At 36.8% G+C, this 18,299-nt stretch overlaps 1 protein-coding gene across 1 annotated transcript in view; it reads left to right on the top strand.

The window, feature by feature from the left end:
* Positions 1-16,439, top strand: part of ADGRG2 (adhesion G protein-coupled receptor G2) — a 59,382-nt gene extending 42,943 nt beyond the window's left edge. The window contains exons 17-29 of the mRNA XM_034059955.1: positions 572-770; positions 1,116-1,272; positions 3,322-3,471; positions 3,697-3,819; positions 4,846-4,891; positions 5,399-5,502; positions 6,080-6,204; positions 7,007-7,275; positions 8,045-8,144; positions 8,448-8,722; positions 11,221-11,322; positions 12,034-12,186; positions 16,086-16,439. Of these exons, the coding sequence (XP_033915846.1) occupies positions 572-770; positions 1,116-1,272; positions 3,322-3,471; positions 3,697-3,819; positions 4,846-4,891; positions 5,399-5,502; positions 6,080-6,204; positions 7,007-7,275; positions 8,045-8,144; positions 8,448-8,722; positions 11,221-11,322; positions 12,034-12,186; positions 16,086-16,270 (1,988 nt within the window). The 3' untranslated portion in view covers positions 16,271-16,439. The remainder of the gene's footprint in view (positions 1-571; positions 771-1,115; positions 1,273-3,321; positions 3,472-3,696; positions 3,820-4,845; positions 4,892-5,398; positions 5,503-6,079; positions 6,205-7,006; positions 7,276-8,044; positions 8,145-8,447; positions 8,723-11,220; positions 11,323-12,033; positions 12,187-16,085) is intronic.
* Positions 16,440-18,299: the final 1,860 nt, after the last annotated feature.

The raw sequence follows: 18,299 nt of genomic DNA, 5'->3' as shown, positions 1-18,299 counted from the left end.
TGATAAACAGGTATTGTGCTAAGTTCCCAACAGGCACTTTTTGTAGAAAATATTAAGTCACTGAGCCAGGTAGCTATATTTTTTACAAATCTAATATTTAAAATATTGCAAATCAATGTTGGATCATTCTTAAAATTTTGTTATTGATTAGGAATGTTCTTAGTGGGTATGTATTTTCCTGTGAAGATTGTACACATCTTTACAAGTTTATTTTTAAATTGCTGATCTTGCCTTGATTTTATTCTAGTTTCAGACATCCAGTACCTAAAAATCCAGAATAATAGATTATTTACTAATGGCTTGATGTGAGGAACTTTGTAATCAATAAAATGTTGAATTAATGCTGGCCATTTGAAACCTTGCTTTATGTTTTCATAAGATTTGAGGTATTGCTATCTGCAAGGTAGCTTATAGTGAGAAAAGGGGATTCTATTTCACGTAACATGTTCAGAGACCTTTCAAGTTGTGATAAGATTTGTTGGTGAAGAGCTTATTTTTTCGGCATCTCAAATGTTCCTTAATTTGTTGAATGCAATGTTTAAATAAATGCACAACTTTTCTTTTGTCACAGGAAAGACACTATCAGCTACCAGATACACAACTTCTGTGTATACCACCATTAATATCACCACAGCTGAGCAAATTGTGTCCAAAATAGAAAATGATTTAGCAGCTGGAAAAGTAGGGCCAAAAGATGTAGAAAGGATGGTTAGTGAGGTTAGCAAAGTCCTGACTGCTTCTGAACCATTACCACCCCGAATATCTAACAGGTAGGTCATTGTGACAATAGATAAACATGTGTTGTATTGACTGTCTTGATAAATGGGTGTTAGCAATATTAATTTTTTAATAATCATCGTGCAAAACAATGTTTCTTGTTCAAAATAGGAGTATCATTCTAGTGTTACCAGATAGAATAGAATAGGATTATAGTATAATATGATCTAATATAATACCATAGAAAACAGTATAATTTTTTTCATGTTAATACCATAGAAGTAAGCAGAGTCAGCTGTATTTTACACTATGCTTCCATTGCTGCTCCAAAGCTACATCTTGCCTGAGAATTTTGGGTGTATGTACTTAGTGATACTGAGTATCTCTTTTCTTAACAGAATTATAAAACTGGTGGATTATATTGGCTTAAAGCTGAACTTCTCAGGAACATCTGCTGATTTTGCCTCCCCTTCTTTGGCTCTGGCAGTTGTCAAAACCACCGGCGTCCACTCCAGCCAAATGTCTTTTGCTGTCCAGGACTCAGCTGATCTCCAGGTTAAACACTGATCATTTTAAATGGTTACAAATTATCAAACATTTATTTAAAAGTATTTATGATTTTGTATTTATATGTAATGTGAGTTTGTTCTGTGTTTACATCATAATTTCAGGATCTTTAATTCATGTTAGTTCCAGAGAAAAAATACATCCGTTTTGAAGCCCTCCATAGTCTTCCTTTCATCTTCTATTGTGTAAATAAGTAACAGACCGGCATTTGACTAATAAGCTGTTAGAGAGGTAGAGCCAGAACACTGGAATGGACAGAGTGCTTGGCAGAATAATTTTGCCTCAGAAACCCTGAATCATGAGTCACTTCATCACGCACCTGACAGTGCTGAAATTTGTCAGAGTGTTACCAGATGGCTTCATCTGTTAGAAGGAGATTAATTGCAGAGTGTTCCAGGAAAGAGCTATTATGTTGTTCGCATAATGACATTCGTACATTTGTTGCTCATGACTAGTTTGTCTTGCCAAGAAGTGCTTAGAAAGTTTGGATCCACTTTGTCTCTGAATCTCCCTCCTGCTTGAAGAAATAATAATTTGGGCAATACCGGTCTTGGAGGCTTAAGCAAGGAGAGATAGAAAGTTCTGAATAGATTTTGGCACATTCTGTCCCAAAGAGAAGGAAGTAGCTTAATGTAGCATGAGCCATAAGTAGTGCTGGAACCGTTCTGTGACACTGAGAATGGTATGATAACATTTGAGTTCTTTGATATATTATTTGAAATATGTGTTGCATGAATCTGAGGTGACTGGGAGGTGATAGTGCTGAAAACCAGATATTTGCTAATGATTTTTTGCAAAACCTCTGGCACTGGCAATGAAATGCAGAGACTTTTCAACAAGTATTACTTAGTTCAAACCACAGCAACAGGAATGCTTTTGTGGAATTGATTCAGGATTTCTTTGGTGACTGTCTAAACCAGTGATCTCTAGTATGTGGTGTGAGTACCCCTGGTTGTGCACACAACAGTCCACTGGGGTGCAAGAAGTAAATATTTTTTATATGATTAATAAATAAAAATTATGTATTTTTAAAGAATGTTTAATCCTCATATAATCCTTTTTCGATTTCTATTTTTGTGTATGTTTTATAATATAAATAATTAGTACAGTAGTGCATGCATATAACTTATAAATGAATAGATACATTTTGGGGTGCATGGTTAAAAAATTTTTAAGGCATGCATGTTCGAAAATGTTTACTGAGCAGAACAGAAGAATTGAGAACAGAAGACTTAAACCACATTGTTAAGGCACTGTGAGGAGCACACACTGATGTTTCTATTACAGCCATTGTTTGAATACACAGATAACTTACTTCTTCAGCTTTGCTGATGTTACGCATCTCTCAGGAACTCTGAAATGATGATATTTGTATGTAAAGTGACTAATGTACAACAAGAAAATGTTAGAGACTTTGTACTAAACAAAGCTCTCTGTCTTGTAAGTACAGCACAGAAAACTGGATGGAAGTTCAGATTTTTTTCTAATAATATTCTGCCAGTGAGCTCTTGAAATACCTGAATTGTAGATTATCCAGTTTATTTTTGTTATTTTTGCCAGATGACCATAAAGTTAGGATTTATGTTCTTAGATTCTGCTTAACCTACTATATTTAAAAACCTATTGACAAATAATAGCTATTTAAAGTTTTTCTGAATTCTGACATACTTCATATAAAATTCTTTGCCTTGCAGGCTTAAATATTCATCTCCTTACACAGTTACATAGACTTACTTAGGTTGTTGCTCTTCACCTTTTTCAAATCAATATTATCCATCACAGCAGTGTGTTCTCTTCCTGTACGCAAATGGGGTAAAGCCAGAGTATTTTCAGCGGTAGGCAGACCTGAAATGAGTTGCATCCTTTTCAAGCCTGAGGGTGCTATTTATTCATGGAGCAGGAGAGCAATGAGACAGCAGTAGTGAGTTCCTGACAATGGTAAAAGAGATACGCATTTCAAAGTTCTAAACTGAAAGTAAGTCATTATTTTTAATTTAGTGATGGTAGTAAAGCATAATCCTTGCATTTATTTTTCAGATTTCTCTAGGCAGTAATGCTGTTAATGATGTAAATAATCTTGGATCAATTACACTTCCTTCATCCTTGCTGACCAGTTTACCCCATGATGAGTTGAACTTGGCTTCTAGAATTATATTCAACCTCTTTAAAAAGACCACTGTGTTCCAGGTATCTTTTTGATCCTCTATTCATAAGGGTTTTAAACTCAAGCCTAGAGCAAAATAAAATGTAAATGGACTTTACTACCACAAAGCACATAACCGAGCTTCCTGACTTTAAATGTAATTGTTTTTGTCCAGTGCTCACTCCGGATAATACCAGAGCTTGTAGGTGCTATACGGTAGTATTGTTTCATTTATGATTTTTAAATCTTATTCTTTTTTGTTGTTCAAGGATCTGTCCTTGAAGAATGCATCTTTAATCAGCAGTGTTATATCATCGAGCGTTTCTAACCTCACAGTTAGCAACTTAAAGGCAAATGTTACTGTCGCATTACAGAATATCAAACCTAATCAGGTATGATCTGCATTTTGACATACAACTTTGTTGCCTCCAATAGAATTGTTCTAGACAAAACACTGTATTAAGAATACAGATCTGTTGGTTCTGCTTCACTAGTGTGGGCTTTTCATCTCCGTTTGCACTTTCCAAATCACTCATCTTTGTTTATTTATCACTGATATAATTTTTTTTCTCCCGTGGTTTCAGATAATGTCACTCTATAACTTATCCATTCAGTTTTTATGTTTTTATCTTTTTTACTTACTCTTCTATCATATTTTTCTAATAATAAAACCTTTTAGATGAAAACCTGACAGCATTGCTACGCAGATGCTGCAGTCATGACATTTGTAGGTGCGTCATGGCTGGACAGCAACACAAGTATTTTTTCTGAGGGGGCATGTTGTTCCTTAAACTAGAATATACGATTGTGTCATCTGCAAGTATGAGGGCTCATCTACAGCATCTCTTTCCTAAATAAGCAATAAAGATTAAAATCTTCTATCCCATATCTTAAAATGTAGTGTGGTTTTTACTTACATTGATACATTATTCTGTTTTGAGATACAGCTGTAGAAGTATTAGTATTCATAGCAGTATAGTGCATTATTGCTACTATTTTTAGGATTTTCATATGTGTAGGGGTAATCCACTTGTAAACCTTTAACATCATGGTAGTATAAAGGGATCAAATGTTTGCAAATGAAAAAGTTTTTCCTTGTCTTTGTGGTTGTGTTCTCGATACTTTCAGAATCACCAAGGATGAGAAATCCCAAGAATTTGTATAGCATGGGAAGGCAGCGAAAGAGCATTCGTTCATCATGTTCTACCAGGAACAGAATCTTAGCATAAACATGAGAGCTAACTCCTATATGCTGACTTCAGATTTGTTAAGCATATTTTCACAAGCATATTGCAGTATTAATCCATTTGTTGTGCTGTATACTGTATTTATTATTGCCTGCATTTTGTAGATAATTAATAAGTTACTTGATCATAAACTCATAGTTTAGTAAATTTTTTTTTTAACCTCCTGAACAGGATAATTCAACAGTTAGATGTGTTTTTTGGGACTTCAATAAAAATGGTAAGTACCTGATATAATCTAAGATACCATGCCAGTTTAGCTATGTTATAGAATCATAGAATAGTTAGGGTTGGAAAGGACCTTAAGATCATCATCAAGTTCCAACCCCCCTGCCATGGGCAGGGACACCTCACACTAAACCATGTTGCCCAAGGCTCTGTCCAATCTGGCCTTGAACACTGCCAGGGGTGGGGCATTCACAGCTTCCTTGGGCAACCCTATCCAGTGCATCACCACCCTTACAGAAAAGAATTTCTTCCTTATATCTAACCTAAACTTCCCCTGTTTAAGTTTGGACCCGTTACCCCTTGTCCTGACGCTACAGTACCTAATGAATAGTCCCTCCCCAGCATCCCTATAGTCCCCCTTCAGATACTGGAAGGCTGCTATGAGGTCTCCATGCAGCCTTCTCTTCTCCAGGCTGAACAGCCCCAACTTTCTCAGCATGTCACTCATGTTAATGTAAGTAGAAGTTTTTATGAATAACAAAGCTGTTTTCTTTCACAGGTGGACATGGAGGCTGGTCATATGAAGGTTGCATAGTTAAAGAAAGTAGAGTAAATGAAACAGTCTGCTCATGCAACCACCTCACAAGCTTTGCAGTTTTGATGGTAATTATTTTTTAAATTATTTTAATAACTTGTATTAAAAATTACCCTGATCCGAGAACATACTTAAGCATGTGTTAAGCAAATGAGTTTTCAGTAAGCACATACCACCTATGACATACTACTCAGATTTATTTACTTCAGTGTTAGTACTTATGGCCATTCGTTTAGTCACATGCTTAAGCTATCTGTTGAATGGCAGCCCATGAGTTCCACTGTAGTAAAAAATTCCTTAATTACTTACTAAAATGCAGCTTTTACATTTAGGCAATTGTTTATACTGTAGGAAATAGAAAATTAGGATAAATCAAATTTAAAACAGGTTTTTAATCAAAAGGGATTTCACAATTAAAATCATGCAATATTTTCAAATTGTAAGGGACCCATAAGGATCATTGAGTCCAACTCCCCACTCCTTGCAGGACTAGATTGGCTTTTCTTGGTTTTAAGAATGATTCATGATGGAAAGAACTGTTTCCTTTGATATTTATCAGCAGAGGAAAAGGTGTATTTTGGGGGGTTTGATCTTTTTCCATTTAATAAACATTTTATCTGAAATTAACTTCTGTTTCCATTTTAGAACTTGTATGGAAATACTCCTTTGAATCCCACACAAGAATTGGTACTGACATTTATATCCTATATAGGCTGTGGCCTCTCTGCAATTTTTCTTTCAATTACTCTTGTGACCTACATAGCCTTTGAGTAAGTACCTGTTCAACTGAGCTCCCATTATTCTTCAATTATGATTGCTTGTAGTCTTCACTCCAAAGTCTTTTCCAATAATATGGATTCTATCTCAGCTAATAATACATAGATTTGTCCAGTTTACCAGGAAGGTGTTGATTCAGTTTTCAGGAATGTTAATGTTGTGCACAGGTGAATTAATCATGAGGCTTTATACAGTCAGAAGTGAAGAACTAGCTCTCTTAAATACTTTATAATGGATTATCATAATAGAAGGGTGAAGGAATGTGTTCAAAACACAACATATATAGAACAGAGCAGAACGATAGAATTTTAAAATGCATTTGTATTCTTTGTTGGTTTTAGAACTATTCTCTTACATTTGAGCCTTAACTATTGAATCCTCCATCCTATGTTTTGGAAACTGTACTCAAAGTTGCTCAGCAGGTTTTTAGTCTCTCATTATCCTCTCATCAAGGACTTGCTTGTCTCTGTCAAGCCTTTATAAACCCAGTCAAAAGCCTAATCCAGCTCAGCAATAACGAACAGTCACATTTTCATTTTTGGATGAACAGTAACAAGAAGTCCAATATGCAGTGTAAAACAAAAAAAAACATGCTACTAAACTCCAAGAATTCAGGTTAATAGCTTTATTTACGTAGCCTTATTATAACAAACTTTATTCATATATGAAGCATTACATATGAACAAAAATATGTATATTTTTTCCTTGGTATTTGTGCACTAAGGACTACAAGAGAGGAAGTAAGCCAGAAATCCATGGACAATTGATGTAATCTCACTAATTTGCCTTTTATAGGAAAATCCGGAGAGACTACCCCTCCAAAATCCTTATTCAGCTCTGCGCTGCATTACTTCTACTCAACTTAGTTTTCCTCCTTGACTCATGGATTGCACTGTATGATACACGAGGCCTGTGCATTGCAGTTGCAGTATTTCTTCACTATTTCCTCTTGGTTTCCTTCACCTGGATGGGCCTAGAAGCTTTCCACATGTATCTGGCCCTTGTGAAAGTCTTTAATACCTACGTTCGGAAATACATTCTTAAATTTTGCGTCATTGGTTGGGGTATGTAGGTTTTATTTTTCCTTTTCTCTTAATAAGTATTTCAATTAATGTGACACAGGTTAGAAATGAAAATGAAGCAGTCAGTAAATGTTACAACCTTGCAGTGACCAGGTATTTATTATCAGTAAATCTGATCCTATACATTCCTCCATTCTGAGGTAGGAAACTCCTTCCTAACAGCAGAACTGAGGCTGCTGTGATGCAAATTGATAACGAATTTTCCTTGTGCAAGTACGATTGAACCAATTTTGACCGTGCATGCTTCCGTTTCCATTTACCAGACAGATGGCGTCAGTTGTGTCTTGAAAATAATAAGTGTATATATATATTCTATTTCTGGGATAGCACTGTTGCTAACAAAAAGCCAGCAGAGAAGATCTAACTGGGTAAAAAGATTCTAGACCTGATTATCCTCTTTGGCCACTTGAGTAAACATGAGTGAAGGCATGAAAATCAATAGAACTGTTCTATTAAAGCAGATGTAAGAAAGAAAGTCAGGTATGAAATCAGTTTATTGAGTGATGGTATTTGCTGCCTTATTCAGAAAGGTTTGGAGCTAACTGTGGAGAAGAACTCTTGTTTCTTTGCAAGTTAAGCTCCTGAAGAGTGTGAATGTTCAGGTTTTAGATACTATAGACAGCTAGCAGTCAACAGAATTCAACAAATTTCAGAAACAAATGTACATTTCACAGAAAAATAGAATGATTTTGTATGCTCATACTACTGTCTTTCTCATGATTTTTACTTTTATAATCTCATAATCTTTAAGGGTTACCAGCAGTAGTTGTGTCCATCGTGTTGGCAGTGTCACCAGATAATTACGGACTTATAACCACTGGAAAAGTTTCAATAAACAGACCTGATGAATTGTGAGTTAAAGGGGGGTGCTTTTGGGGGTGATGGGTGGGAGAGACGTACTACAAAATGGCTTTTCTTTAAGGATTGGGAAGGGAAGAAAACAATGGGAGAGTTTTGAAATTATATAGCTCTACAGCATATCATGTGTTTTGTGATTATGGCTTATATGAAAGTTCTTACCTTTTAGTCAAAAAAGTACTTTCTACTAAAGAGGCATAATAGTTTGCATTGCAAAAAACTACACCTTTATCTCATGTTCATTTTACTGCATTTCGGTATCTGAAAATGATTGACAGACTGCTCTTGTGTTCTAGCTGCTGGATTAAAAACAGAATTGTCTTCTATATTACTGCTGTGGGATACTTTTGTGTGATATTCCTGATCAATATCAGCATGTTCATTGTTGTGCTGATTCAGCTGTGTCGTATCAAAAAGAAAAAACAGCTTGGTGCTCAAAGAAAAACCAGTATTCAAGACCTTAGGAGTGTTGCCGGCCTCACATTCCTGTTGGGAATTACTTGGGGATTTGCCTTCTTCACAGTAAATGATGTATTTACATACCTCTTTACCATTTTCAACACTTTGCAAGGTAAGTTTATCCTTCATGTGACATCTCATTGCATACAATGTAATGAATAAAGCATTTGGAAATGGCATTTTCTTGATTTAGCAATACAGTAATTTTGATACATCCTTTAACATGTTAATTAGAGATGATACTGCTTTACTGTAATCTGAAATTACAGTTATGTTACAGAAAGGCACAGGAAAGCTAGCTACTATTTATAGGTATAATGTATTTATAAATATTATAATTTTTAAAATGTATGCAAACCAGAATCCAGTGGAAGTGACGGTATTTCTCTGGTCAACAGATCAATTGCAAATAGTTGTTGTATGGGTTCACATAATAATGCAATTAATGTAGTGACAACTGTATCATTTTTCCACTTACCGCTAAAGCATAGGATTGAGGTATGACATTCAACAAAGGAGCGCTGAGACAGGCAAGCCTGCAACATCTTAAAGTTAGTGTCGTGGTTTAAATCAAGTCTCCCTACTCCCGGAGAGTTAGGAAGAAGAATCCAAAGAATGTAGCCCCCACGGATTGAGATAAAAACGGTTTAAACTAAATCTGCACAGTTCCCCCTCTGTTCCCCTTCCCCCCCCCCTCTCCTTCCCACTCCCGGAGGGATGGGAAGGAGAGCCGGAGGGATACAACTCCCACGGATCGAGGTAAAATCAGTCCAGCAATCAAGGTATAACAGAAGTAAACTACCGGTACCAATAACAAATCAAAGTTAGAGGAGACAAACAGAGAGAGAGAATACGATACCACCCGCCGCCACGAGGCCAGCAGCCGGAACCCCCCAGCCGGAAGCCCCAGCTAGCGCTTCCCCTTCCCTCCCCGAGCTCAGCCCGGCGTGTTAACTCCTTCCCTCCCGGCCAGCTTCCAGTTCTCTCCCCAAGCAGGACGTGCTGTGGTATGGAATACCTCCCCGACTAGCCCAGACCAGGCGCCCTATCTCTCCCTCCTCACTGGCAGAGCATGAGCTACTGCTGAACCCATGACAGTTAGTGATATAACTGTTAAGCATGGCCTTTAGTACACAAGAACATAGAGGAAGTAGACATGAAGGCACGCAGCTTTGCAAAGGCCAGGATGATAATTGGACATAGAGTTTCAAAGGCTGCAAAAGCTTTCATATAAACAGAAGGTACCATAGGTGCTGGCAGTTATCAAAGCATACTTGAATTGCCCTACTGAAGTTTGGATTCAAACTTCTGCTTAAATGGCACTTTAGATGACTGGCTGGCTGATTTCCCAGAGAGACTAAAACAGAACATTGCACTTCAGTGTATATACCTCTCCCCTATTACTGTGTTGATCTTTTGAGTACCTCTTCGGTAACTTGAGGGGTTGAACCCACATCTTCCCAGGTCTCTCATGGGATTGTGTTGAACTAACACAAGACTAGATTCTATGTGGTCAGCATAATTCACTGTGTAAAGTTAAGTTGCCCTTCTACCCAGTTTTAAGTTAGGTGCTGGGCAAGTTTTTGTATTAGAAGTAATAAGGGTATATAAATTGTATTAACTTTAATTGAGCTAATGTCAGTGTTTCAAAACTATATTTGAAAATGGTGTAGAACCATCTTTATAGAGCAACACTTAGCTACAGTCAAAAATTCATCCCAAAAGCCAAAGTTGGGAAAGATACTGAAGCAAAGGATGACATAAATAATGTCTTCTAGTGGGATTTTACACACTTAACTAGCCTTAAAAGCCAGCAAATCTAACATACATGTCTGTAGCAGCAGTCTGATCATTTAGCTTTTCTTGACGTTATCTTCCGTTAATTGTAAACTAAACACATCTGTTCTCAGGGACACACTGCAGCTGAAAAATTGTGCAAAGACCAAGTGCCACTTTTTATTACAGGGCAAAGATGACAATGGAATTTTATCAGAGAAGGTTAGAACCTACCATGTGTCAGGTAGAAATAAATGAGAAACAGACAAGTCTGTAATGTGGCACTGGCAAGAGACAGGGATGGCAAGAGCCTCATCCCTTCTAGAAAATATTTGGCTTTGAATTTCTGGCAATGAGGATACTAATTATTTTAGGTATGAGTTGTTTTCTTTGTAGTTACTGGTTCTGCTACACTTGGTGATAACAGGTTAACTGCTAATAAAAGATGGGACAGTGTCACACTATGTGCTAAAAGCTGCATAGCTTGACAGTGTCATAGCATATCCTCTTTTGACATTGTCTAGAATTTTTTTCCAAAACAAGTAAATTTCAGGATCCACAAAATTTTTTCCTTCTTATTTGATAGAAGGAAACTTTATACACTTTGTGGATTTAGTTACATTTGTTGTTCCTGCATTTGTGTGTATGATTCCTCTCATCTATTTAATGAAAAAGTACCCTTCAGTTTTGAGGGCTGTAAACTTTCTCACCAAAGAAAGGTGTAATTAACTTTTGATTACAAATTTAAAAGCAATGAAAGAAAACCAACTCATTGTTCACTAAGAAGTAGTAAAAGTAAATTTTGCAACATTCTCTAATGTTATTGTTTTGCAGGGTTCTTCATTTTTATCTTCTATTGTGTAACAAAGGAGAATGTCCGTAAACAATGGAGAAGATACCTCTGCTGTGGGAAATTCAGGCTGGCTGAAAACTCTGGTAAGTATGAATACTTCTGAATGCTTACACTCTGTTAAGTTCCTAGTATCTTATAATACTTTTCTTAAAGAAAAAAATAAATCATGTTACTGCAGTTGCAGTTCTAATTTATTATCCAAGGTATACTAAACCTCCAAAATTATACTCATTAAAAGTGGTGGCTGATGCGGTTCTTACATGCTTACATGCTGTTGCATTAACCTGGTAACTGCAGCTGATCTCTTCCACTGTATTATAAAGGCATGGCTTTGCAGAAGACTTGATCGGTTAGAACCGATGAGATTTGTTACAGCTTCTGAGTCAACTGTAGTTCTACCAGTGACTTCCACATAGTTAAATCAAAAAAACCCTGTAAATGATTTTATGCTATTTTGTTATTCAGTAGTTGACTTCTCCATAAAGCTGTATATGTTTTATACACTTTCACTTAGAGGGACAACTGTACTTTAGTTATTCTTCTGATCTGGTCTTCAGTCATAAAACTGTTACAGTTGGGTACTTGTATTAAAAAAGGGACAAGAGAAAAGGGAACTAGATTTAAATAATTATAAACATCAATCATAAAATTCTTACAATATTATTCTGTCTAGAATACTGTGAGGAGAGTGGGAAAAGCCTTATTTTTATTTTAATGCAGTGACATTATTAACTATCTTTTTATATATTGCTTGTATGAGTTGTGCTATTTTCTGTAATATCTATCTATTGTAGACTGGAGTAGAACTGCTACTAATGGTTTAAAGAAGCAGACTGTAAATCAAGGAGTATCCAGTTCTTCCAATTCCTTACAATCAAACAGCAACTCCACTAACTCTACAACACTCCTAATGAATAATGATTATGCAGTGCATGCAAATGGAAATGGTATGTATAATGCAAAATAGCAGGTTTTTTCCTTGTCTTAAAACAGAAGTTTTAAGCTCTTTCACACTGATTAAAGTGAAGTGCTGACAAAATATTATTCAAAAGTAGAGGGTCAGAATATTTCAGTATGTCTCCACAAATAATACTACACATCTGTTTTAGGAAACTATAAACAAAGTTTTTAAATATCCATTTCTCCTACTCAGTGGGAACTCTTGATTTATGTATCAAATAGTAGGTAAATTTAATTATAAGAGAAATTACTTACCAGAAGCTGCTGTTAAAGCTTGACCTGAATATGTGACAATAAAATATGTTTTAGAACAGTGCATATTTTATGCCTCATTAAAACAAAAATTGCCTGAACAAGAAAGAAATATATAGGATAATAATATAGCCTTGAAAGTGTGGAAGAAATCATGTAGGAGATAATATGAGGAAGAACATGAATGGGTTGCTCACATGGGAGCTCCTTACAAGAGAAATAAAAGAAAATGAAGACTGTAACTTATAAAATCATCTCAGTGAAGAGAGCACTCCTGAGAGGGCTACCTCACTGTTGCCTGTAAATACTGAAGCTGATTTTCTCTGCAGCCGTTTACTCCCCCCTGTGGGTTTTTTATGGATGTGTTTGGCTAACACATATATCTTTGTTGTAGGAAAAATTCTTCAGAAGTCAAATTTTCAAGCTAGTATCTAGTACTAAAAGTTGAGGCATTATTACTTTTAAAGTACCAGAGGCTGCACCAAAAGCCTTCTAAAATACGGGGATGCTTACCATATTAGAAAAGTTGCTTGCACTTTTCTTCCTGAAAACCTTGGAAAATGGGAAATATAAATGCATGTCACAAAGAAACACTGCCAAAGCTGTGGAAAGCAAACAGCTCAATGGCAGTAGGTTTTCTGGCACTGAAAGGTCAAAGTGACTTGGGTGGGGAGATCAGACCTAGTGAAGTCAGTCTGTGCCATTTCCCAGCCTGTAAAATCAGTAACAGTTTCCCCCCAGCTAGGCACAGTAATGAGGTATTTTCCTCAATCCTTGCTTCTTCCTGTTCTAGCACAGTACTGTCCTCTGAACTGTTATCCTTTGCTCTGTTCCTGAGAAGCTGAAATGCAGGTGCCTGCAGCACTCCAATCAATTTCACTTGCAAACTGGCATAGCTTATTTGTCTATTGAGAAAACTAGATATGAGCAAAATTTACAGGTCATTACTTCTGTGTGCATAGGGTATTTTTCCCACCTGATCAAGAATCAAAGCTAAGAAGTCATGCCGTCAGCTAGGTTGTTTAGTATGAAGACGTAGAAGATGCTCACAGGGGCTGTGTTGTCTTCATTTAACAGAATCCCAAGGGTTGGAAGGCACCTTAAAAGATCATCTAGTCCAACCCCCCTGCAAGAGCAGGGTAACCTAGAGTACATCACACAGGAACTTGTCCAGGTGGGCCTTGAATATCTCCAACGTAGGAGACTCCACAACCCCCCTGGGCAACCTGATCCAGTGCTCTGTCACTCTTACAGTAAAGAAGTTCTTCCTGATGTTAACGTGGAACCTCCTATGCTCTAGTTTACACCCATTGCCCCTTGTCCTATCACTGGATATCACTGAAAAAAGCCTAGCTCCATCATCCTGACACCCACCCTTTACATATTTGTAAACACTGATGAGGTCACCCTTCAGTCTCCTCCAAGCTAAAGAGACCCAGCTCCCTCAGCCTCTCCTCATAAGGGAGGTGTTCCACTCCCTTAATCATCTTTGTGGCTTTGTGTTGGACTCTTTCAAGCAATTCCCTGTCAATTTCCTCACACATGTTGTCAAAAGACAGCAGATAACCAATGGGATAATCTCAGCAGATAATATCTCAGATGTACAGAGTATAAGCTGTAGAGTTCATATGTGTTTCCCCCTTAATAGGTTACTGTCCATTTGGATGTACTAGCTGCATATTGTAAAGAAATTGCAACAATTCAGGAAACAGGATTTGGACATGCCATTGGTATCACATGGCTGAACCTGCTATTTCCTCACTGAGGAACAGAAATGACTTTCCTGAATTTGTTTGCATAATAGCCTTATTTTCTTCTCCAGTTTTGCCCTGACAGCTATTTTTAACCCTCCTTTTAAAATAAAACAGTTGTAGCCAGACAGGGAGTTAAACAACTACGTATTTAACAGTGACACAATTATCGGTGTTGGCAAGTATGGGTTTTTTCTGTCATTTCGGGCTTTATCTGATTTGTCTAACAAAGCTCCTCTGTTCAGCTTGCCCTATTTACATTTGTGCCTAAGTGGCCTTTTAAATTAATAACTAATATTAGACTTTTTATTTAAGAGGTTTCACATGATCTGTTGGGTCATAGTTTCTGTTTTGTGGGTCCAGTGGAAGCTCAGTAGTTTGTCATGGAATTTGTTTGCCAGCCACCACCACAAACACACTCCTTTAAACTCCCATCCTGAGATGTTTGTTATATGCATTACATTTTGAAACTGGTAGTAAACTTTATTAGCTAAAAATACACATTCACATCTTACTTAAAAAATACCATCTCTCAATAAGAAGAAAAGTTTGTCAATGAGACTTTGATGACACCTGGAGCCGATATGCTTAAATCAGTAGGATAATTTCTTGAAAGTATGCAGTCTGCCTAAAGTGAAGGATTAGTTTCTAGAGGAAGCATTCAGGGAGACCAATACAAACCCATGCGCTTGAGGGCCCTGGCCCAAGCAGAATAGAGAAGAGCTGTCCAGTCTAGCCACTCAAGCAGAGAATCATTTCTGCAGGAGGGATTAAGTGCAGGGGAGGAATGTCACCATATACTTATTCCTCTGGTGACCCCAACAAGACGTAGTTGAAGAGCATCCTGTAATGTGGCCTGCCATTTCTAAAAGGGTTCAGAAGCTTGAGATACTGAGAGACTGAAAGGGCAGGACACAGCCAAAACAAAATTCTGCTCCACTATATTTGAGGCATTTTGATGGACTGAATCCAGGAGTTCTGAGGGAGTCACCTTTCACTGTCTAGAGGTTTCTCACCAGTGTGTTTCCTCCTCGTAAAACCATAACCCACAAGCAATTTCTACCCTCACTGTTGTATCTTTTCAGTAGATTTATTGAAATCTACTGAATCATGATGACATTTGTATATTAAGTGTTGAGAATATTAATACAAATAGCAAACTTGGATGTTTTACGTTTTTTATTGTTTCTGGTATAAATGATAAAGTGACAGCTCTGCATCTGCATTTGTGAACTCATTTCTCAGTGGTTAACAAAATTATCCCCTCCCAAAAGAAATACTGCTATCTAGTGAACTGAGCATTTGTGGAGCATTTCATTAATAGGCTTCACTCACCACTAGCATTATACATGTTCTTTGTAGAGTCACCTAAATGTGTAAGATTCTCAGTCTATGGCTTAGACCCATAATTTGACAAGGCCATATTCTGATTGTCCTCTAGAAATAAAACCTGCAAGTTGAGTGCCTTTCCAAGTTTTAAAAGAAATCTCTGTATTCTCCAACACTTGCTTGTTTCAGATGCATGGCAAACCCAAGAAACCTTTTAAACTTAGCTTGTTAAAGCAAAACTAGAATGAGAAATATTTTGCATCTTATCTACTGATATTTATTCCAAGTCAGAGTCTGCATTCTGAGAATGGTGACCTTTGCTGCTTCAAATATGGAATCCTATTGTACATAAATACATTAACATCTCTCAGATCTCTTACTGACTTCTACACATGAAAAGAAATATATGCAGATTATGTACAGAAAAATCCACACTTGGAAATTGTTGCAGGTATAAAATGAGAGTGCCTGAACTCCCTACAGTGACTGAAAAAGTGTGGGAGACATGAGACTGAACCTCTCTGATGGGATGCACTTTTTTTTTGTTTCAACAGGCCATCTTGCCAGTGAGAAGAACGGTATTTCTTTCAGTGCACAAAATGGTGATCTGTGTCTCCATGACTTTTCAGGCAAACAACTTGTATTGCAAGAAAAGGATGATACAGGCAGCCAAAAAAGCCACATCTCGTTCAGAAGGACTTCAAAGAGGGGAAGCCTAACTTTTATCGAGAAAATGTGATTTCCTTTTAAACAGCATATTGGTTTACAGTGTGAAGTAGAGATTTACTTTAACAGCTTTACATAATGTGAGCATACCAAGAACTGATTTTATTTAACATATGGTACTGGAACTTCAAGGCAACCATGCATTGAATTGACAAGGACAACTATTATTAAAAAAAAGAAAAAAGGAAGCTACTATTTTGACAAGTTACTGTGGATGTCAAATTACAGCTGGCACATTTCCATTATGATTCTTCATTAGAGGTTTATTTTGAGGTCTTTTTTTACATTTAAAAGAAAGTATTGATTAGACTTTTTTATTACAACTAAATTTATCTGGATATAATGCATAGTAGAATTATAGAAATGTAGGAAGTTACAGTTTGTCTGTAGAAATGATGTTATCTCTAATAATATCCATACAACCTTCAACTTTTTGTACGTTGTAGAAGCAAACTCTGTAGTGATGTACATAAACAGAAAAAAACCCCCAAACTAAGCATCTTAATGTTACTTTTATATTTATTTCTTGTAATATAAATTTGAATATTCTTATGTATAGAAAAATAATTGGTATTTTGTTTTAAATTTTATTGTAAGTTTGCCTTCTTCTTTAATTGAGATCATTAACATAGAATGAGACAGAAGTTGATTTCCTTAGGAAGTGAAATCACAGTGGTTTAAATATGTTTAGTAGATACAGAACTGTAAATACAAAGTCAGTTGGTCTTGAACCTTTAGCAACCTCTCAGTACACCACGAGAAGAGCAGAAACTGGATATCATCCAAGTGCCATGAATGAGGGAGTGATAAATAGTAGGTTATTAAGTACAATTCATTTATGTTGGTGGCTTGAGTAAGTCAATGGGAACTTTTGTGTTGATTTCAGCAGGGTCAATATTCTACCTTGAGTGTGGTTCCAGAGATTAAACTCGCTGCCATTTCTCATTTGCATTGATAAAGTAGAGAAGTGTTGTTTTTAGAAGAAAAAAATACAGAGGGTAAATGCTAGCTGCTATATTTAGTAGCCATGAAATTAATTGTTCCATTGTGTGGCCATTTTTTAAGGGGCAGCTCTTGCTCTGTGTGGCTGTTTTTTAAGTGGCAGCTCTTGAGCTATGCTAATGAGTATTTCTGCTTGTACTTTGGCCCTTGGCTGGTTCCCTTTTGTGATTATTTGTCTGAAAAAGCTGGATTTTGGATCTTCATGCACAACAGCTGAAAGCCCCATACAACATTGTGAAGATTCTTCCTGAACATGAATTAGCCTGAGCCCTAGTTGTGCCTCTTCATTCTCACACAGGTGTGCAGCTGTGGACACTTGTATTCTCAGGCAAAGGTTAGCTGCTCCTGGAGGAAGAGCTAGAACAAACTGGGGCCACACTGCAGAGTACCAGCCCCTGTAAAGGAGATTTTTTGAAGCAGATGCGCAGTGGAGGTGAAAAAGGGCTTTGCTTTCCCAGAAGACTTGGTAGGGAGCCCTGGAAGTGCTCTTATCGAAAAAAACCCATCAGATAGATGCCTCCTACCTGGGGCTTGGTTGTAGCTCAGCGGTTGAACCCCTTCAGTACTGAAACCTTCTTGTGGTTCTGTATGCAATGCACAGGTTCTTTTGGTCACCTGTGTCCAGGACTACTCTGAATAGACTTTTAAAGTGAGAATTTTAAGTATTTGTTGTGTTTATCCACAAGGTTTTAACTGCATGTTAATAAAAGACTGTCCTGGAATGCTAGTAGCTGGAATGCATTTCTGTGAATGCTTTGACTATTTGGCTAATTGCCTTTGCACTGTTTCTTGTAAATTTATTTAATGTTCTTGTATTTATATTTTCAACTGTAAAAAAAAGTAATAAATTTACATCAAGTACAACACATAAAATACATAAGCTTTGTCTTTTAGCTAAATGTGTCATTATACTGGGCCATGCTACAATTCTTCAGATTACGTGAGCTGCAGTATGTAACCTCTTGGAGAGGATGCTGACTAGCGCTTAGGTGTATTGTCTTCCATATATTTTTCCTTTCGTGGTTCTAGCAGATCTGTTT

The sequence above is a fragment of the Melopsittacus undulatus genome, chromosome 2 (assembly GCF_012275295.1).
Source record: "Melopsittacus undulatus isolate bMelUnd1 chromosome 2, bMelUnd1.mat.Z, whole genome shotgun sequence".
In the NCBI taxonomy this organism is placed as follows: domain Eukaryota; kingdom Metazoa; phylum Chordata; class Aves; order Psittaciformes; family Psittaculidae; genus Melopsittacus; species Melopsittacus undulatus.
This window is presented reverse-complemented; position numbering and strand designations above follow the sequence as displayed.